Source organism: Perognathus longimembris, chromosome 28, assembly GCF_023159225.1.
Source record: "Perognathus longimembris pacificus isolate PPM17 chromosome 28, ASM2315922v1, whole genome shotgun sequence".
In the NCBI taxonomy this organism is placed as follows: Eukaryota; Metazoa; Chordata; class Mammalia; order Rodentia; family Heteromyidae; genus Perognathus; species Perognathus longimembris.
The window spans coordinates 108,887,530-108,908,354 of NC_063188.1; the positions used below are offsets into that span (position 1 = coordinate 108,887,530).

The window sequence follows — 20,825 nt, forward strand, 5'->3', positions numbered from 1 at the left end:
AGTTGAAATGATGGAAGCGACAGGTCTGCCGATAAGGAAATATATCTTTGAGTTCGGCTTTCTAGATTTTATGTTTTCTTTCCCAGGCAACTTTACCAGTCATTGCCCAAATTCAGACCAGTTGTGGTCTGTTACAAATGGAATACTTGTAGGTTGATTGTGATCCTGAAGTCAGGATTGGTCAAGGTCAGGAGAGGATAAAACTGCCAGATGCAGTCTGTGCTTAGCCTCACAATCAGTCCTAAGGCACTGGGGCACGCAAGTGGGACGGCAGTGACACAGCCCTCTCTGGCCTTCACTAGAGATCATCTCAATGTGATCATCTCAGCAGCCATATGTGAAATACCAGTGAAACCCCTTTGTACAATGAATATACACTAGTAACGAATGAGACATCCATGTTGGAGTCTTTCAAGTCAGCCGTCCTTTCCATAACTGTCAGTGCTGTGCCCACGGAGCTGTCCTTTGTCCCTTGGCCTGAAGGCTTTTTCTGTCTCTCTGAAAATCAAGTTCCAGAGGGAAGTGGATGTTCACCCCAAGCTCAGCAGCTCCAGCTGTCCCATGTTAGATTAAGTACCACACTTCCTCCTTGCAGTGGCTCATTGGAATTGATCTCCAATTGCCCAAGTATCTGACTCGCCTTCCTTTCCCTGTTTCACTTCTCTACTTCTTATTGGTGCTTCTCGGCAACAATCTACTTCCTTCCTTGTCTTCTAACTTTCTTCAATGAGAACAGAATCTCCAAAATGAATTGATAGCACAAATCCTTTTCTTGATCATGACCATGGTCAGTTTCTAGAAACCTTCCTCTTCTTTCCTTGTATTCAGATAAACATGAATATTAAATACTGGGCAGCAAAGATATTAAGTAGCTAGTTTATGAGCATCTGCTGGTATTCTGAAGTAGCAACAACCAGGCAAGGTTTGTACATATCACTTGTGGATGCATCATAAAGAGAGAACTAGCCAGTCCCCAGTGGCTCACACCTGCAATCCTAGCTACTCAGGACGCTGCAGTTTGAGGATTGTGGTTCAAAGTCAGCTAGCCTAGACAGGAAATTCCATAAGATTCTTATCTCCAGTGAATTATCAAAAGTCCAGAACTGGTAAAGCACTCAGTTGTTAGTGGCTGGAGTGTTAGAGCACGAACCTTGATCAACAGAAGCTCAGGGACAACACCTAGGCCTCAAGTTCAAGCCCCAGGGCTGGCGCAGAAAAACACAATAAAGACAGAACAAGGCTAACCATGTTCCAGTTGGACTTCCAGGCTTCTGGTTTATCAGTGATATAATTAAGTATATTTTCACTCGCTGGATGTAATAGCAAAGACTAGAGATATGATCCTCATTGCCTAGAACTTTGTGGAGGACCAGATAGCATCTGTATTTAACTAACCCAAGCCTGAATAAGAATTTAACTTTGTATTTTTCCAGTACATCACTATTCAGGAATCATGGCACAACTGAAAAGAATGCCACTTAATGAGAAATGACATGTAAGATTGAAAGAGCCACAGAATAAAAATTTCCTCTTTCCATTAGAGACAACTTCCTCTCTATGAAATACATCACTCCATCTTCCCTGGCACATCAAAAATAATCCTCTCTAAGGTAATTTTCACCATCAAAAAGGCTCATTTTTACTAAATAATTTTTTGAAAATTACTTAACAGTACATTATCATGTTTGAGAAAATATATGAAAAAAGTTAATAGAGATAAGTGCTCATGACAGATTAATAGATTTAAAAAAATTCCATGTGCCCAACCCAAACGGAAGGGTGTAGAGCATTTGTTTTATAAAGTGTATAATTAATAAGCAAAAGGAAGGGAGGATATTATTGTTTTTGAATGAATTATGAGCAACACCTTCCATTCTGCTTCTTCATTTTGGAACTGCTTTGAACAAAGTTACCATTAAACACAAAAAGGGAAATCTATGATATTAGCGCCAAGAATGTAAAGTTGAAGTCAGCTAAGTGTAGGAAAAACATTTCAGGAAGGACAGCATTTGTTAAAACGATGACAGAAATCAGCATTACTGAGATGCTAAGAACCTGGAAGGAAGACAGCTGGTATTGATGGAACATCTATTATATCCCCAATTGAATAAAGATCTTATTCTCTGAGAATAAGCAAAGATTCTCAGATTCAATGTATTTTTTACACCTGTAGTCCTTTGACTCTAAAATCCTTGATCTGTTCCTTATACTAGAGGTTGGCAAACTGTGATCCTCAGACCCAATATGACTTTGGTCCTGTTTTGTAAGTAAAGTTTTATTGCAACACAGTCAGACCCATTTGGTTTCACATTGTATGTAGCTGCTTTCTCATTCCAACAGTAGAGTTGAGTAGCTGAGGAACCATATGGCCCATAAAATTAAAATATTTATTGTCTCACACTTTGCAAGAAAAGTTACCCAACCTCGGGTCTACACCATGGAAGACTCTCCTCTACCTTCCCTCTCCCACCATCCAGTTGTTTAAAGGGCAACCTTCGTGGAATCTATTTGGGATTTAAAAGTGTCAAAGATTCTAGAGTTAGTTTAGCTTCTTGTTATAGCATCCAGCATCATTAAGTAATCAGATAACCAGCATTAGGCTGACAGATCCAAGAGTCTGCAACTGTAATTGTATATGAGCATTCCAGGTGAAGAGAGCTGATGAACAACCGGCAAGTTAACATTGGTTCTGTAATTGCCATGTACCAAGCATGTTTCCATGGCTTTTCATGTATTCATTCATTAGTTCTTACCAAGGTTTCAGAGCCTTGGCTCTAGTGGCACTTGTGATGGCCAGTTCCCATTTTCTCTACTAGGCAAGAAATCATATTTCCTTATGATGTAGATAAGGAACTTGAAAAAATGGGTAGTGTAGGTCAACACCCAAGAACATACAACTAGTAAGTAATAAAGACCCAGCATTTCAATCCGAGGAAGGTTTCCCAAGTCCCTGAGCTCTGGACTATTGCCTCCTTTCATTCTAGTTCTCTAAATTATTTTACCTTATTTGAAAAATGTGCCTCACTGATAAATTAGCAATGGCATAGCCAGCATCTTCGATGGCCATGATCTGTATGCACCTCATGGGAATAAAACATACTGGTGTGAAGTTTGAAAGTTTTAGGCACTAGCAGTAGCATTTTTGCTGGGCAGTTGTATTGCTTTTCAATTCTTTATAAGATGAATGTTATTATGCTGTTCACCACACTGTGTTACCATTTTTAATGGAATATCACTGATATCACTGCCTCTTCTGACATAATCTTGAGAACCTCAAGAAAAAAGAGATTTATCACAAAGTTCATGGGAGTTATGTTTTTATCCATAGCAGATAGGTAACACATTTCTGTATTTATAGTTAATTAATATGTGAACTTGGACTTTTTTACACCAAATTATTTTCTGCCATGGTGCTCTGTACTAAAGACCATATTTCAGGTAGCTTTTATGTACTGTAACACTACAATCATTTCCCACCAAAAGGGGTTCCATGTTTTATTTTTCTGAAAACGCATTCTTAGAGTCTAAGAAATGTTAATAAAAATGTTAACTATTCATGGCTGGAGATATAGCTTAGTCATGGACTGGGCCATGTGCAAGGCCATGAGATTGATCCAGGGCACCACAAAAAAGGTACACTTTAAATTAGCATATTAAATAGTATAAAATATTGTCTTAACACTCTGGGTTTTCCTCCCAAGGCAACCGGACTGTTCTCTCTGTCTGGCTCTGGCTCTGGCTCTGCCTGTCTATGTGTCTTCCTCTACCCTCCCACACACTTGAGCTAGGTCCTCCAATACTTTTTTTTGAGCAACTTCTCAGGGAAAAGATTGTATGTATATGTGTGTATGCATATATAAAATCAATCATATTAGATGAATTAGAGTAATACCTTCTGCTCTGACTCAATTCTCCTTGGCTCAGTTTTATATACAAACCGAAGTATTAGAATCCGTTTCATTGTTCCTTCTGGCAGCTCTGTGTGACTTCTGCCCCAGGGTCTGGAATGTTCATCACAGCTGCCTTTGGCAATAAAACCCAAAGCACCCTCAGATCCTCATATTTCTCTTTGCACCTGGTCACCTGTACACAGTGGGGGATAGGGCCACGTGCACACAGTTTTCCCACTCCACCATCCCTTCACCTTGCTGGCCAAGTACCAGCCTTTCCATAGCTCAGTTGGATTTCAGTTACTCCAGTCCTGGCCAACTTAATTAATCTGGAATTAAGTCCTCTAGTGTCTCTTTGAGTATGGTGAGATGACTTTGTTTTGTCTTATAATAGCACTCATCCCTTCACATTTGGATGCAGGCTCCAAGTTGTATATTCTTTGTAAGTAGAGACAAGTGCTTTTGAGCTCAACCATTAACTAGAGCGTATATAACATTATATGTAAATAAGCTTCAAACGTTCTCAGGGCCACCTTAATTTAAACCAGTGTAGGATGGCACAGCTTATGCTGTTACCATGGGCAAGGAATCTAGGCACTCTTACAGAGTTAATGTTCGCCTTTTAAACCCAAAGAATCTTTGGTAGTGATTTCAAAGAGAGCAAAGTTCAGAGTCTTGAGGATCACTGTTTGATGTACAATTTCAAGACTGTACTAATTGTAAAGAAATTTAGTACAGGCCTCTTGGCTAGCACAACTCTGGGGGTCACCATTCTTGTGGCATTCCAACTGAATTATGTAACATAGCATCTTGGTTTCCTCAGCCCCCTGAAATAAGATTTCCTGTCTCCAGCATATTGGGCTTATCCTGTCTTAAGGTCATTTGAGCCTTTCTATCTGTGTACAAACAGGAAGTGATCTATCAAGTCAGAGTTTCCTTTTCAAAAAAGGAATTGGGACGTTCTGTTTGGAAAGTGTAGGTGGGTAGTGGCTAACCCATTTGAAGAAAACATTACTAAATGAGAAAACAAAGTTTTCACTAACCCCCATCATTCCCCTAACTGATGTTCCCTCTAAGAATTTCATAAAATATTTATATAGATTTCAAGCCCACACGTGTCTGAAATCTAATGATGTTTATACCCTGCACCGAACTTCTCATTTTGCAATTGAATCTATGTCAAAAGAGCAAGTTGTTGGAAATTGTACTTAGAAACCTTTGGCTGCTAAAGAACATTTCACAGACACATAGTCCAATTTTTAGTGTGCCTATGTAATTAAATCCCTCTAATGTTTATACATATTTGACAAGGAAAAAAGTGCCCTCTTTACCTCACACCTTCCAAATCCTGTTACACTATTACACCATAAAACTTAACAGCGGGCCTATTTATGGCATTATTAACTAATTATATGTAACTACATTTCTAGAAAGGGGGGTAAACAGTGGGACTGACACTTGGTGTCCAATATAACCATTGATAGAGCAGAGCATCCTTTAGCGTTGGATTGGATCTGTGGGCTCCGAGGGCCAGGCCTGAGTGCTCCCTTCTGTGTCCACTTCATTATTTCGCTTTCTCATTTCATTCACACTGTGAAAGATCACAATGTTATGGTGCGAGAAGCCGTAAAATTATCCGAGGAATAGCAGGAATTGGGTCAGCAACGCCCTACAGGGAACACTTCTGTTGTGCCTTCCTTATGTAATTTCCCTTCTAAGTCTACCCTTCCTCCTCCCAAAATACTTCAGGCAATTACGGACATATCAGACAGCAGGTAAATAGAACTGATGCTTGTGATTCACAGGCATTGTATGCTAGCAAGTTTGTGAACATAGACATACCCAAGCCCAAACTATTGCCCCTAGAGACTATAGATGCAGACCTATATCACCTCAGTAATATAAATTTTAACTCCTTAAAAGCTGCACCTACTGATAGAGTTGATTTTTTTTTTAATTTTACAAACAGCACAGGAAACTCCAAAGTAAATGACTAGCATGAAACCATGCTCCTAGTAGGTGCTTCAGCAAGATGACTCTCCCCTGTTGTCTCCATCCAGGAGTTTTCTGTGTGTGGCAGTTCACACTCAAGGCAGTGCCCATGTTTTAATGATCTGGGCATATCTGTGAATAGAAGCAAATGAGCACAAAGTACTCACTTTGGGATTATAGACACCAGATTTAAGTTTTTGCATGAAGAGAATTTATACATACAGATCAGTAAATAATGAGTTTGGGAAGGGATGGAACTTGTGAGGAGTTTAGCTTGTTGAGTGCAGGCAGGAGACCCTGCAGCCAACCTTCCTTCAACATTTGGCTCCTTCTTTTTTATTCTTGTCTTTAGTAACAATAAAAAGGACCCCTCTCTCAGTCATGTCTTATACCATCACCTTTTTTTTTTCTGCCAGTTTCGGGGCTAGAACTTGCTTCCTGCCTAGGCATTAGTGTGCGCTCTCTCTCTCTCTCTCTCTCTCTCTCTCTCTCTCTCTCTCTCTCTCTCTCTCTCTCTCTCTCTCTCTCTCTCTCTCTCTCTCTCTCTCTGTGTGTGTGTGTGTGTGTGTGTGTGCTTCTTGCCATAGATTGAATAATAGATGTATGCCATCATGCCACAATTCTTCCACTGAGAATCTTGTGAACTTCTGTGTCTGGGATGGCCTTGAACCATGATCCTCCTGATCTCAGCCTCCCACATAGCTATGATTACAGACTGTCCTCTTTAACCTCCTTTTGTATATCTGTCACAGTCTGAAAGTTTAATTTGGTGGGGTTTTTTTAACCATCCTGTTTCCTATGATTATTATGAATGGACACTTTGTCTCTCTACCCACCTACCCTATGTGCAACACTTAATGATCCACTGTGGAAACCCAGTAGCTATAGTTTTAGTGACTAAATGAATGATAGTCAGATTGACTGGATGATAGTGCCCCCCTTTCCAAGAAGAGTTTGAAGTGTTTTGTAGAAGTAGGCAGGATTTGATCTAGTGTGGGATTGGCTAAGACATTTTAACCTCAGATGTGTTAGTCAGTTAAAAGATGTAATACATTCTCCGTTGAGAAAGAATGGAGACTGATTCTACCTTGAGTGGAATTAACTTAGAGTATGTGCAAAGAGATGAAACTGGTACTAAGGAATAAAAGGTACCCATGAGGAGATGCTGGTGCATTTCAGGAGAAAGGAAGCTGTTCATAGGATGGAGAATGGGTGCGTGCTGAGCACATGGCAAAGGCCCCGGAGGAGCAAGGCAACAGCAACTGAGTGTCAGAATGTGGGGCTGATGTGATAATAATGTTCATCCCTATACTTGACGGAACAGTAGCCAGGAGGCCGCTGACATGGGACAGGGATCAAGTTTCAGCTGTATTTTGTCCTGAGGAGTCAAAGGCTCTGAAGGAAGGCCCATTACCCCTCAGCTGGGATACAGTAGTCACCTGTGGCGAGGCATTATTCCTACTTATTCCTGTCCACTGCTGCCTTTAATCTAGGCACTAAGGAAGAGATGAGTAACACAAACTTGGAAGTGCAGATTGAAGGAGTATTTTATGCATCCTTAGATTGGCCCTAGTCAGCATTTCTATCTTTACAATTTGATTTCTGATTCCAAAGTTGTGAATCCAAAATGAAGAGAGCTGCAACCTTCCAAACCAATCCCAAGAACCTGAAACACCTGAATATATTGCAAGAAATAAACCAAGAAAATTCTACTAGGTTTGAATTAATGGCTTATATAAGAAATGGAATCCAATCAGATCATTAACATTGTAAAGGAACGTGTGAAACATCAAAACTGTGAAAAATTTCATTGTAGTGCCGTGAAGTTTTTGTAATACAGGATAATATTCAACTTATTGTACCTTTAGGGATATAATAATGGTAGAGTTAACAAAAAATTGGACGCTCATCAAAGTAGAAAAGGAGATTCAACTTTTCTGGTTTCAAAGAAAAGTTCAGTCTGTTTTCCTTGAAAGATCTAGGGAAAATACTTGATCTAAAATTAATGGATCAAGTTCCCAAATTTCTGAGAATTTCTGTTTTGAGGTAATGGTGATTGTGGTGTCATGTTTCCTGGAGCATATTTGCCTCAACAAAGTAGAGTTAAGTCCACTTTTTAAAAATGAGGTCAACCTATCCAATCTAAAAAGCAAATAGTAAAAATTTGAACTAAATTGAACCTCATATTTGAAAGGCAACTAGGAAACTTTTCCTACCACAGAGTAACTCTATGTGATTTTTGTTTTTAGAATAGAATGAATCTTAAGAGGGAAAAATCAAGAGATGGGCATTGGTTGATCATGCCTGAAATCCCTTCCCAGGAAGCTGAGAGCTAAGGATCATAAGTTCAAAGCCATCCTGGGCAGACAAACCTGAGAGACTCTTGTCTCCAATTAACCAGCAAAAAGCCAGAAGTGGAGGGGTGGCTCCCATGGTAGAGTGCCAGCCTTGAGTGGTAAAGCTAACCAAGAGCATGAGACCTTGAGTTCAAGCCCAGGACCAGGAAAAAAGGGATAAGGGGATATTCTAGCTAACCTAACAGGACTCCTGCTGACAGACTCCAATGAGCATATACCGTTAAGATTAGTTATTGAAGACTGGGAAGGTGGCTTAGTGGTAGACTGTTTGCCTAGCATGCATGAAGCCCTGGGTTCGATTCCTCAGCGCCACATGCACAGAAAAAGCCAGAAGTAGCACTGTGGCTCAAGAGGTAGAGTGCTAGTCTTGTGCAAAAAGAAGCCAGGGACAGTGAGCAGGGCCTGAGTCCAAGCCCCAGGACTGGCAAAGAGATTCCAGCTAGAGCAGCTTGCAGGGTTCATGCTACAAGTGGCGTATACAAGAATATACATAGTTGAGCCTGGGAGAATGTTAAGGAGCCTGACTAAAATTTGGTCAAAGAATCTTTGTGGTACATTCCATAAGTATCAGTAGTACAGTTCAGAAATTTCTCCCATGTATTCATGTTATCAATATTACCCTCATTAAATTTATTTCATGGTCACCAAGAAAGATAGTAAGTTTCAAATATTTTGATAGCTACATTGGAGAAATCTCAAGAGTTGCTAAAAGTGATCACATAATAGTAACAGTAGGAGAACAATTATTGAGTACGGCGATTATCTTCCTTGAAGCATTAGTCTGATGCAAATGCGCGCATGTGCTAATATTGAGGCTTGAATTCGGGGCGTTGGACTTTCACTTGACATTCTCAGTAGGCTGGCACTCTGCCCCTTGAGCCACACCTGTACTTTTCGTGGCATTACTTGGAGTTCTACATACATTCTACACTTGTCAGTCAACTCATTTGCCATTTTGTTGTTCAGACAGCCATTTAGCAAATAACCTCTGTGTATTAATAACATAAGACATGATGTCATCATAGCTACAAATGGCCATGACCATCATCTGCCAAATAGGATATCTTGTGTAATCCCTCCATGATAGCTGAGGACCACTGGGAACAAAATTTAAATATTTGCTTTCTCTGAGCCACCACCAGTGCATTGTTATCCTGAACTCTTGACCCAGATTACTCCAGTTCAACTCCCAAATCAAGAGAACTCCGAACTGAGCCTCTTCTCTCCTCCTAGACATATGCTAGAATAACCAGTGTCATTCTATGCAATATTACAACTTTTACAGCACTAAAATAATAAAGCTCATGCATACCATGCTCTTCGCCCACAGCTGCGCTTTTTGAGTTTTCTGTTTGCAAATACAGATTTCATATTGTCATGTGGTAGAGGAAATAGCACGTACAGAGTACTTCCCCAGCCCAGTTGCCAAGAATGAGCTAATTGTAACTCTGCTTTGCATACAATGAGTCTCAACATTTTCGAGTTCAGACCATTGTATATAGATCCACCCTTGCAGGAGAAAAGAGTGCCTTCATTTGTACAACCTTACTCTTTCTGGTTGCCAAGAGTAAAATTTAAAATCATGTCATAAGATTAATATAACCTCAAAATTATTTTTGTATGTTTTCTGCTATCTCATTGTAAATCTGAAACTAATGGCTATATTTAAAAGAAAACTTGCATCAATGTGATGTAAGCTTGGAAATTGTCTGTAAGAGATATTAGTAAATGCTCTCCATAAAACAAGATTAGCTATTTTTAACAAGACAAACTTAACACTTTTTTTTCAAAACATAAAGGCCAGAATTACAAACCTATTTCACTCACCAATCCCATTTCTATTTCCAACTAATTGACAATTGCAGTGTGCTTGTTGTGTTTAGAAATGTTCTTTCTTTTTTTATATATATTTTTTGGCTAGTCTTGGGGCTTGAACTCAGGGCCTGAGCACTGTCCCTGGCTTCTTTTTGCTCAAGGCTACCACCCTACCACTTGAGCCACAGTGCCACTTCTGGCTTTTTCTATATATGTGAGGCTGAGGTATCGAATCCAGGGCTTCGTGTATGCGAGGCAAGCACTTTACCACTAGGCCATATTCCTAGTCCTAGGAAATGTTCTGAGGTTGTCATTAGTTAATAATGGTTTCTAAGGATGGGAAATAGGAAGAAGGGTTGATGTTTTAAAAAATACTTTTAGCTATGCACTAGTGGCTCATGCCTGTAATCCTCACTACACAAGAGAGTGAGATCTGAAGATCATGATTCAAAGTCGGCCTGGGCAGGAAAGTCCGTGAGACTCTTCTCTCCAATTAACTACCATTAATCCAGAAGTGGTGCTGTGGCTTAAAGTGGTAGAGGGCTAGCCTTGAATGAAAAACCTCAGAGACTTAGGCCCTGAACTCAAGCCCCATGACCACTACCACCACCACCAACAGAAACCTTTTAGAGCCGGGCATGTAACTGAAATTCTGGCTACTTGTGAGTGTAGAGATGGGGAATATCTTGGTTCAAGGCTAGCCTAGGCAAAATGTTGCCGAGGCCCCATCTCAACTAACAACAAACTTGTGTGTGGTGGCATACATTTGTACTCCGAGCTATATGGGAGGCAGAAGTGGAAAGACCATGGTCAGAGGCTTGTCCTGGGAAAATTTTGAGACCCTGTATGAAAACTAAAACTAAAAGGGTTGGGGTATGTCTTAAGTAGTAGGACACCTATTTAGAAGGTGTGAGGCCCTGAGTTCAAGCCTCAGTATTGCCAAATATGTATGTGTAGAGATTATTTGAAGCATATTAGTATACATTAAAAATAGCAGTTACCTGAAAACAAAGGCTAAATTAACATACTTCATTAATTCTCTAGGTTAATGCATCACGTCAAGAAGCCAAATTGACAGAAGAGTGTGATCTTCTCATTGAGATCATTCAGCAAAGACGGCAAATTATTGGAACCAAGATCAAAGAAGGAAAGGTATGATTCTTAAGGGAGATTTCCCATTCTCCACCTGGAAGAAACCTAGTCCCGTGTACTTCAGTGACTTTGGTAGTATTACACGTTCTCTCTTTCTATAATTTCCCTAGTTTCCTCTCAAGTCTTTGTCTTAGTCCATTTTGTGTTGCTATCACAGAACATCTGATATTTGACAACATATAAAGAAAAAGAGGTTCATTTGTCTTAATGGTTCTGGTAGTCTGGTACCCACATCTGATAAGGGGCCCTCATGATGTTATAATATGACTGAGAAGCGGAAGGAGACATGGCATGTGCAAAGGAAGGCAAGGACTTGGGTAGACTTCCTTACAACCTGTTTTTGGGTAACTACCTAATCCCCCCATATTGAATCTACTTTTTTGAGTGGAGTAACCATGACTCAAAATGCCTTTAAAGGCCCCACCACTTGTCAACACTATCACACTTGGGACCAAGTCTCAATATAAGTTTTAATGGAGACAAACCATATTTAACCCACAGCAATTTTTCCTGCTGGTCCTGGGGCTTGAACTCGGCCTGGGCACTATCCCATAACTTTTGTACTCAAGGTTAGTAGTGCTCTACAACTTGAACCACAGCTCTACTTCTGGCTTTTTGTGGGTAATTGGAGACAAGCTCTCTGGTGGAGCTTTATGCTCTGGGTTGGCTTTGAGCCATGATCCTCAGATCTGAGTAGCTAGGATTAGAGGGGTAGCCACCAGTGCCTGGCTTTCTTTCATTTCTAAATTTTTTAATGTTTTTATGTGTGCCAGCCCTGAGCCTTGAACTTAGGGCCTGGTGCTACCCCTAAGCTTTTGTGCTCAATGCTACCGCTGTACCACTTGAGCCACAGCACCACTTCTGACCTTTTGTGGTTAGAGATAAAGAGTCTCACAGACTTTCCTGCCCAGGCTGACTTTGAACCACAATCCTCAGATCTCAGCCACCCAAGGAGCTAGGATTACAAGCATGAGCCACTGATGCCTAAATTTTTACTTGTAAGTATAAAGTGACAAATTACAGTTGTGTGTATTGTGTCATCCAAAGTGATCTTAATGATTTATGTCCTCAGTATGAAACAATTAAATCACGTCACGTGATATATCCCTCACTTCAAACATTCATTGTAGGAGACAAAGTTTGAAATTCAATCTCTTAGCAAATTCTAAATCTACAGTCCATTGTTTTTATAATGTACACGAAGGTGTGTACTGTATCTCAAACTTAAAAAAAAAACCAGCAAGGAAGGCATCTTCCTATTTGTAGCTTTGTTGTACTATATTCATATTAGTGCCTTAATGCCGCTGTAACAAATGATCATAAACTTGGTTCTTTGAAACAGCTAGACTTGTTATCTTAAGTCCTTTATGAGTTTGGACAGGCCACCTGCATTTCTTTCTCATGGCTCCTTGCTCACATCACTGTCACCTCTGTTCCCCTAATTTCTGTGGCACCAACTTTTCTTCTTCTGGATGTACTGGAATCACCCACCTATCCCAGTACCACTTCCCTATCTCCAGATAACTCCATCTGCAATGTCCTTTTTATGTGGAAGATAATGTACTCCAAGGTTCCTGAGCTTACAGTGTCGACATCTTTCAGTGCCCCTTATGCAGCCTGCAGAACAGCCCACAAGTTCCCAGCCCAAACAACTTCTTTTCACCTACCAAGTTAGTACTCCCCAGCATGAGACTACATCAGAATCATGGCTAGTGGGCCAGTGTCAGCCACAGTGGACATGGAGTTCACGCTTCGATGCATACATGATAAGATGGAAAAGTAAATAGGAGACAGCTGGACTGAAATGAAATCATTATCTCCATGGGGACAGAAAGAGGACAAAACTGCAAAGCTGCCACTGTGTCTAGGGACTCCAGCTACTGCCTTTTAGTGTAGAAGAGGTCAAAGCAGCTCTAGCCTCAGTAATCATGATTAGATCTTCTTGAAGCTTTTGGGGAAAAGATCTAGAAGTGCTCCAGATAGAATGGGAGATAGAACTTAGGTACATTGCTTAGTGCCATGGACTTTACAAGACCTCTTAGTTCATTGAAAGGACTGATAAATGTGTTTTGCTCTCCTCTGCCCTGTGGTGTATCTTTATAGCAAACTTTAGGCCCAGGATTCTGGAACAAATCTATCGTTGGGTTGAGGCTTATATCATAGTCTTCTCTGGTATTTTGCAAGACAAGAGCCCCAGAAACACAGAGATAAGATAGGATTCGTGAGTAGTGACCGTAAGAACCAGTTGAAGCTACTGTGGCGTGGGAGCATTAGACCAGGAGGATGCAGTCAGCCCTCACTTCTCCTTGGAACTGAGACACTCAGCTCAGTTCCAAAGCAATGAGTCTTAAATGTCTACAAGTATGGCCAATCAAGTCAACAGACAACATTCTCTCATCCCAAATGAGATTTGTTTTGTGGGAGAATATGAAAATGACTTCTAAAGAAATAGTCTTAAGATGTTCAAAGAAATAACTTTGATTTTAAACGAGGGAAAAAAGAGAGAGACTATGAAAGAAAGAATGAAATTTTTAAAAATGCACAAATTAGTAGTTTTGAAGATTACTGTGTAGGTAGGTAACTTAAAGGGAAACACAAAAGAAATTTGGAACCTGAGTTTGGCCCTACCTGAACTCCATAAAGACATAGCAGAATCTGAATGACAATAAAGCAGGACAGATGTCCGTTGAGTTTGAACTCAAAGATTAGGTTACATTGGTTTTTTACACGCTGGTCCTGACCAAAGTAATGATTCATCACCTGCAGGTTAAAAATATTTATTGCTTGTTAAAATGCAAATTCCTGCTGTTCTGCCAATTACTGATTCTTTACTAGAACGTTGGAGGATGTGCCCAGACATGTACAGTTTTTCTTTAAAAAGGTTTCCCACTGATTTACTCTCTAAGATTGTTTTATTAGCATACATTAGTTATACAAGAGAGGGTTCCTGTGACATTCCAATACATGCATGTGATGTACTACAGTACAGTCAAGCTCACTCCCTCTTTTAGTCTTCTTTACTCCTTTCCCCCCCTGCTGATTCTGCACATCATTTTTTAAAAACTCCAGTGCAGCCTATCAGATAGGATTGTACACAAACTGAGAGTTAAAATCATGGTCTGGATTGTTTTCTCTAGAACATTTTGATATTTTCACCAAAGGTTCTTATTTTGTCTCATTTCAATTTATGCATCCGTTACTGCTTTTCTTCCCTTTTCCTTTTTTTTTTTTTTTAATCACGTTGAGCTTTCCGTATAATAGAAAACAAAACTGGAATGTATGGTCATTGTCACATTTGTAATCTGTATAGTCCCTACTAGATATATCCCCATGGGAAATGATTGACCTGAAAATTATTTTAGAGATACTAGGTTTAAATTCAGGGCCTCGGGATTCTTAGGGTGGCCCTCTACCACCTGAGCCATGCCTCCAGCCTGGCTTTTTGCTGATTCTTTTGGAGATGGACTCCTGTAGATTTCTCTGCTTGGGCTGCCTTCAAACCTCCATTCTCCAGATCTTAGCCTCTTGCATAGCTAGGATTCTAAATATGAGCCACTTGCACCCAGCGGTCTGAAAGTTTTCTGAAGGAATAATCTAACATTATTTTTTTTTGTTAAAATTGTATTAAACATCTTCACATTTTCCATGCAATTTAAATTATTCTTTATGTTGTGCTTAAATATTCCATTCAGTTGTACTAGGGCCTTCAAAGTTATTTTTTCTTCTGGAATTTTCCCTTCCTCCGACAGTTTCTAATGGATGTATTCTAATATCCTGAATTGGACTGGATGGCTTCCTTGGCCTCGCCTCTGGATATAATGATGCCAAAAGTTCAGTTCTATTCGGTGTAAAATAAGTGTTATTTCACTCAAGCAAGGTACACAGTTAACCCCAGAGGACAGGCACCACAATTATACTGAGTGAAGTCTTTTACCACGCTTGAGAACAGATACTGTTTGCCCCAAGTTTTTAACATTTCTTTTTCTGGCCCTTCACTTTTAGGACTTTTTCTCACCTGCTTGCACTCTTGTGCCTACCTCATTAATTGCACATTAATTTCCTTTGTTTGCTGTAGTACATACTTGGAATTGGACGTTCTTTAGAAGCCTCCGGTTCTGACATCTCCTTCCTTCCTTTTCTTCTATTAGTGTTGTTCAGGGATGATAATGATGACTTGGCGAAAGCCGGAATTTCTTGGACTTAGCAGGAATTCTGGAGGGAGCCTGAGCCAGCCAGCCTTGTCTGTAAGACAGATTAACCGGCCTCCTCCCTACCCTTTCACCCAAGGCTATTTTCCATTCCAGAATTATCATAAAGCCAGCCAAAACCATCCCAAGTGTGTAGATGGGGGCAGTAGGTGCAGGGCGATTCCAATTAGCAGTCTAATTTTAACTTGGTTCCTGGCCGGAAGGCTTCAGCTCATAGCACATTTCATATACCAAAGCGACGATCAAGTCGGTTACCTTGGACTTCATCTTGGCCTGCCTGAGAGGTTATGGTCCATTACATTTGAGGGTCATTTTCAAGTAAGACAGAGTCAGGAATCGGAATGGAGATTACAAAGCAAATATGTGTTTTATCCCAACTGGGAAATGCTTATCAAAATAGTTCTTAGTTATCAAGTAAGCACAAAGTGCCTGGAAATGACGTTCCTAGCAAGGGGAAATGGCCCAGCTGTGCTTTTTTTGGCTTTCTCTCCTCTGCTCAACAGGAAAAATATTAATCAGTGGGGGAAAAAGGCTCCCTTTCTGTTAATTTCACACATGAGTTTTAGTGTGGGAAGTAGCAATACCTAATGCTTTTACATCACAGTTTTACTACATGGATTACACAGAACTTTTTGGAAAATGGTTTTTACTTAAGCTTCATCTTTGCACCTCTAGAAATGCTTTTTTTTCTGGATGGTGCAGCTGAAAGTCTAAGATGAAGCAAGTTCCAGGGTTCCCTGTGGCCCTAGGATAATTATGTGGAAGAGTGGAGGAAGAGCTGCGGTGACCCTTTTGTACTCGCCACCAGGCAACACCTCCCCCCCATCAACAGGGAAGCAATTAGCGATTCAATGTTTCCTCATAAAACAAATTAGCAGCTCTCCTCCAAGGAGATAAAGTATATCTAAGGGTCAAGTCCCACAATGGGGCTTTCCAAGTTTCCACCTCTCTTTGTGTTTACTTTCTGAACTGGGATGGAAAGGCAGCATATGGACAACAGAATGTACACGTCAGAAGGGTCCATCCAGTCCAATGCCTTTTCTCCCCAAGACAGTGCCACCTGCGTAGTCAGCGCTTCTTGGTGCCTCCCACCCACGTGCCTCCGCGTCTCTTTTTGCTCCAGGTGATGAGGCTTCGCAAACTGGCTCAGCAGATTGCAAACTGCAAGCAGTGCATTGAGCGCTCCGCATCCCTCATCTCCCAAGCAGAACACTCTCTGAAGGAGAATGATCATGCCCGCTTCCTGCAGACTGCGAAGAATATCACTGAGAGGTGAGTGCCGGTGCCATCGTGGGGAAGCTCCGAGCTGGGCACTGGGTCACTTGTATCTGGGACATCACGAGTTGGCCCTGCTCTCACTAGGCTTTTGTTTTCATTGTCAAGGGCTGAGAACCAGAGAGAATGGAAACTGAACTGGTTTTGTTCCAACTTAAAGATGCTTCCCTTTGACATGTCAGAGCCCTTTCAGTAACAGTCTAGAGTTCAAGGCCTTTGGACGTACAGCCCACCAGTTAGAAAGAATAAAATATCAACCTGTGTGTGATAGCATAGAAACAACTTTTATTGTGTCCTTCACACCTGATCTTATCACACACACTTGGAACATAGAATCCAAGTGGAAGCAAAACAGACAAAAGGGAATCGTATCTTCCATGCTAGGCTTCTTCTGTCTGAAAACAACAGTCGGTGCAGGTGGTGTTCTCTGTAAAGCCCATTTGTGCAGATTAAGAAGCCTGGCTTCACCTGAAAAGATCAAGGTTGACTCATGTTGGGAGAGAAAGGGCCAAACCATCAACCTTCTAGTGTCTTCTTCTTAAGATATCCTCTAAGGCTTGGCAAATGTAATCATATGCAATGTACAGATGTGAAAAAATTGAACTAGCAAGACTGAGGGGATAGGTAGGGTTACGGAGAGATGAAGGAGAATGATGTTGATCAGGAAGCATCACACTCACAAACTGACATGTTGAAGTGAAATGCCTTTACATAAATACTTGGGGATAATAAAAAATACCCTCTTCCAGTGGTGGGAAGACTATAAAAAGTTGTTATTATCGGTCAGCCCAGTGGTAATACTGGCAAGAATGAATGTTCTCCCATTACATCTGCCTCGTTAGCCTAAAAATTACTTGACTCTACAGGCGCAAATACCTGTAAGACCACTAGTGGATCCAAAGAGAAGCACTATTTGGGCTGGGTGCAAACAACTCCACATGAATGACAGCTCTGAGCAATGCCCTTGGCCTTGACTTCATTCATTTCAACTTTCACAGTCAAACATCTTTTAGGCAAAGCAAGAATCGAATTTTATCATTAAAAGGCCTCATTCCCTCTGGCAAACTATCTTTATCTTTTTGTCAGTTGTGGGGCTTGAACTCAGGTGCTTTCTCTGAACTCTTTGCTCAAGGGTAGTGCTGTGTCACTTTGCTCCACAGCTCTACTTCCCATTTTTTGGTGTTCAGTTGGAGATGAGTCTCACAGACTTCCCTGCTCTGGCTGTCCTTGAACTGCAGTCCTCAGATCTCAGCCTCCTGAGATGACAGACATCCTAGCCTCCTCAGCTAGGATGACAGACATGAGCCACCAGTGCTTGGATCTTGCACAGTCTCTTGCAAAGGATCAAACTAAGTATGTTTGGCTTTGTAGATTAGAAGATCTCGGTCATAACTATTGAACCCTGCCTGCAGAGCTCTGCAACAAGCATAGATAAATATGGGAATAAATGGGTGTGGCTATGTGCCTGGAAAGCCATTTCCAGGCTTCCGGGCGTGCTTTGTAAACCTACAGCCTAGGAGCTTTACCACCTAAGGACTTGAGTTTCTTCATAGAGAACGAAAGAAAACTTAAATTTATTGAGTGCTTGCTTGAGTTGAACACTGTGCTAATTCTCAAAGTATCATTTAGAGATGAGCAGTGACATTTCCATTCATGTGTCTTTAAGAATGTGGTATACCGTATTTTCATAACTCTGGTGTATAACTACTGGCCAGCCAGCTTCTTTGTGTCATTTTCTTATCGTTGAGAAATATGCCTTATGCAGCTGGTTACATACCTATCTCTCCTAAGGGTCACAAGTAACAGCTGGCCTGCATCACTTTTATGTCTTTAAAAATGCTTTCCTCCCAATTCTAAGAGATACCAGTTTCTTTGCTTGTGACTCCTAGGTTCCAAGTGCTTAATTGTTTGCTCTGCTTGCATCTGGATCATGTCCAGTTGCTCCATATCCATCCCAGTATTAAACTTATATGCCAGTGGTTTCCACTAGACCCAAATGGTAATTGCAACTAAGGCCAGGGTTCCCAACTGGGATCCATGTCCGGATGAGGCAGCTCCTAGGACTTAGCATTCATGTGCAGACCCCATAAATACAACAGCAGGACAAATGAATAAATTCTCATCTAGCAGATGGGAAAGAAATTGGGCCTCTCACAAATTGTGCACATGTGATTGCCCAAAGATGTGGTGGGTCCTATCTGGTCCAATTTTTGTAATAAGCCAATCTTGTTAAAAATAAAAATGTCTTTAATGTCTTTCCAGAAAAAGTATACTTCTATCATATGAATATATGGTGCCTATAAAAATGGCTAAAGTCCTTGTACCTTTGTATGTGAAATTCCCTCTCTACCTTTCCCTTAGTTTATTATTATCTTGAAGTGGCTGTGGAGCGTGGTTTCCATTCAATGTGTCAGTTTGTGAGTACAATGCCCAGTCTGGTACTTATCAGTCTTTGGGGGGTAATTTCTCTACCTTTCTCCTTCTCCAGTAACTCCAGCACTCCAGTAAAAGGCCACTGGGCTGGGACAAGATGTTGAGTGATTTGAGTTCAAATCTCAACTGCCACTTTTAAAATGTGATTCTCTGACTGATTTTCCACTTGGAAAATGGGCTTATAATAGCTTGCTCTATTGTAATAAGATTGTTGCATAATCCTCAGAGCAGGTCATAAATATCATAGACAATATACATCCTGGCTGATTGGATGTTTTCATGCTTTAGTGTGTGAATCTACTCCCTCCTTGTACATTCACTTCAGTGCTTTTCTCTGTCTGCTTCTCTTCCTTAACCCATCACTTAATGTGCTTCTCTAGGTCATGGCTTCCCAATTCAGTCCTATTGCGTCTTTCCTAGGTTTTGGCCCTTATATATTTTCAAACAGTCTTTATTCTTCTATTGAAGTACGAACACCAGAGCAGACTTTAAATCCTGCATGGATTCCTGAAGTGAGACTTAGATCAATGTTGCACGTCATTAAATCCGTTAAAATGAGTATGTTCTCCTATAAGCTGAATCAAAACTGAAAAAAATCCACTCAGAAACATCAAAAAACTGAGAGGGAGAGAGAGGGAGAGAGAGAGAGAGAGAGAGAGAGAGAGAGAGAGAGAACACCTCAATTCTCTGGAACCAACCATTATTGGCTTAGAACTAATTACTTAGTAATTATGGACAATTAACACTAGTCAAGTTCCAAAGAGGCAGGAATCTGAGTCATCTTAGTTCATTATTACAGCCTGAACACAGCACTAGCTTCCCGACAGGAAGGAATGAGTGAGTGAATAAATGAGTGTATAAGTAAGACCAGTTGTTTCTATCTAATATAATCATAAGAGATGTTAGAAAATGTTAGAACAGTTCTTGTCACATGGTTAATATGCAACAAATGCTATTTCTCTCCTTTTCCATTTACTAGGTAACTGCAAATTTAATGTACAGCACACTATATTCTGAAGTACAATTACATATAGGTCTTTCTTCTGATTGTGTAGGCAACTTTATGACATGTTAAGTGAGCAAAAGTATTTGCTAAATCCAGGCATAAGCAAGTTGATGCGCTACTTGGAAAGAATCTAAAGTTATCCAGGTACCAGTGGCTCACATCTATAATCCTAACGACTGAGGAGGCTGAGATCTGAGTATCTTGGTTTGAAGCCAGCCTAGGCAGGAAAGTCTGTCAGACTCTTATCTCCACTAGACTACAAAACAAAAACAGAAGTGGAGCTGTGGCTTCAGTGGTATTGTGCTAACCTTGAGCAAAAAACCGCAGGGACAGTGCCCAGGACCCAGGAACTGCAGCAAAATGTTTAAAAAGCTTGAAGTGGAGCTATGGTTTAAATAGTAGCGCCAAAAACTCATGGATAGTGCCTAGGCCCTAAGGACTTAGGCAGAAGAAAGGAGGTAGGAAATCAGGCTTTTTTCCATTTTTAGAATGTCATTTAATAGTAACTATCAGTATGAGCTGAAGTTTTTGCAGATTAAGTGCAATCTTGCTAGGTCTAAAACTCTTCTAGGCTCGGCCAGCTAGCTCTATGGCTTTGTGGTTGTGGATATACTGATTTTAGAAAATCAGTAATACATTTAAAGATAAATCATTTCAATGTTGAGTGTTTGCTGGGCACCAGTGGCTCATACCTGTA

At 40.7% G+C, this 20,825-nt stretch overlaps 1 protein-coding gene across 6 annotated transcripts in view; it reads left to right on the forward strand.

Annotated features, from left to right (window-relative positions):
* Positions 1-20,825, forward strand: part of Mid1 (midline 1) — a 306,714-nt gene that overhangs the window by 259,327 nt on the left and 26,562 nt on the right. For all 6 annotated transcript variants that reach the window (XM_048335725.1, XM_048335724.1, XM_048335726.1 and 3 more), the window contains exons 4-5: positions 11,099-11,206; positions 16,538-16,686. In XM_048335725.1, the coding sequence (XP_048191682.1) occupies positions 11,099-11,206; positions 16,538-16,686 (257 nt within the window). The remainder of the gene's footprint in view (positions 1-11,098; positions 11,207-16,537; positions 16,687-20,825) is intronic.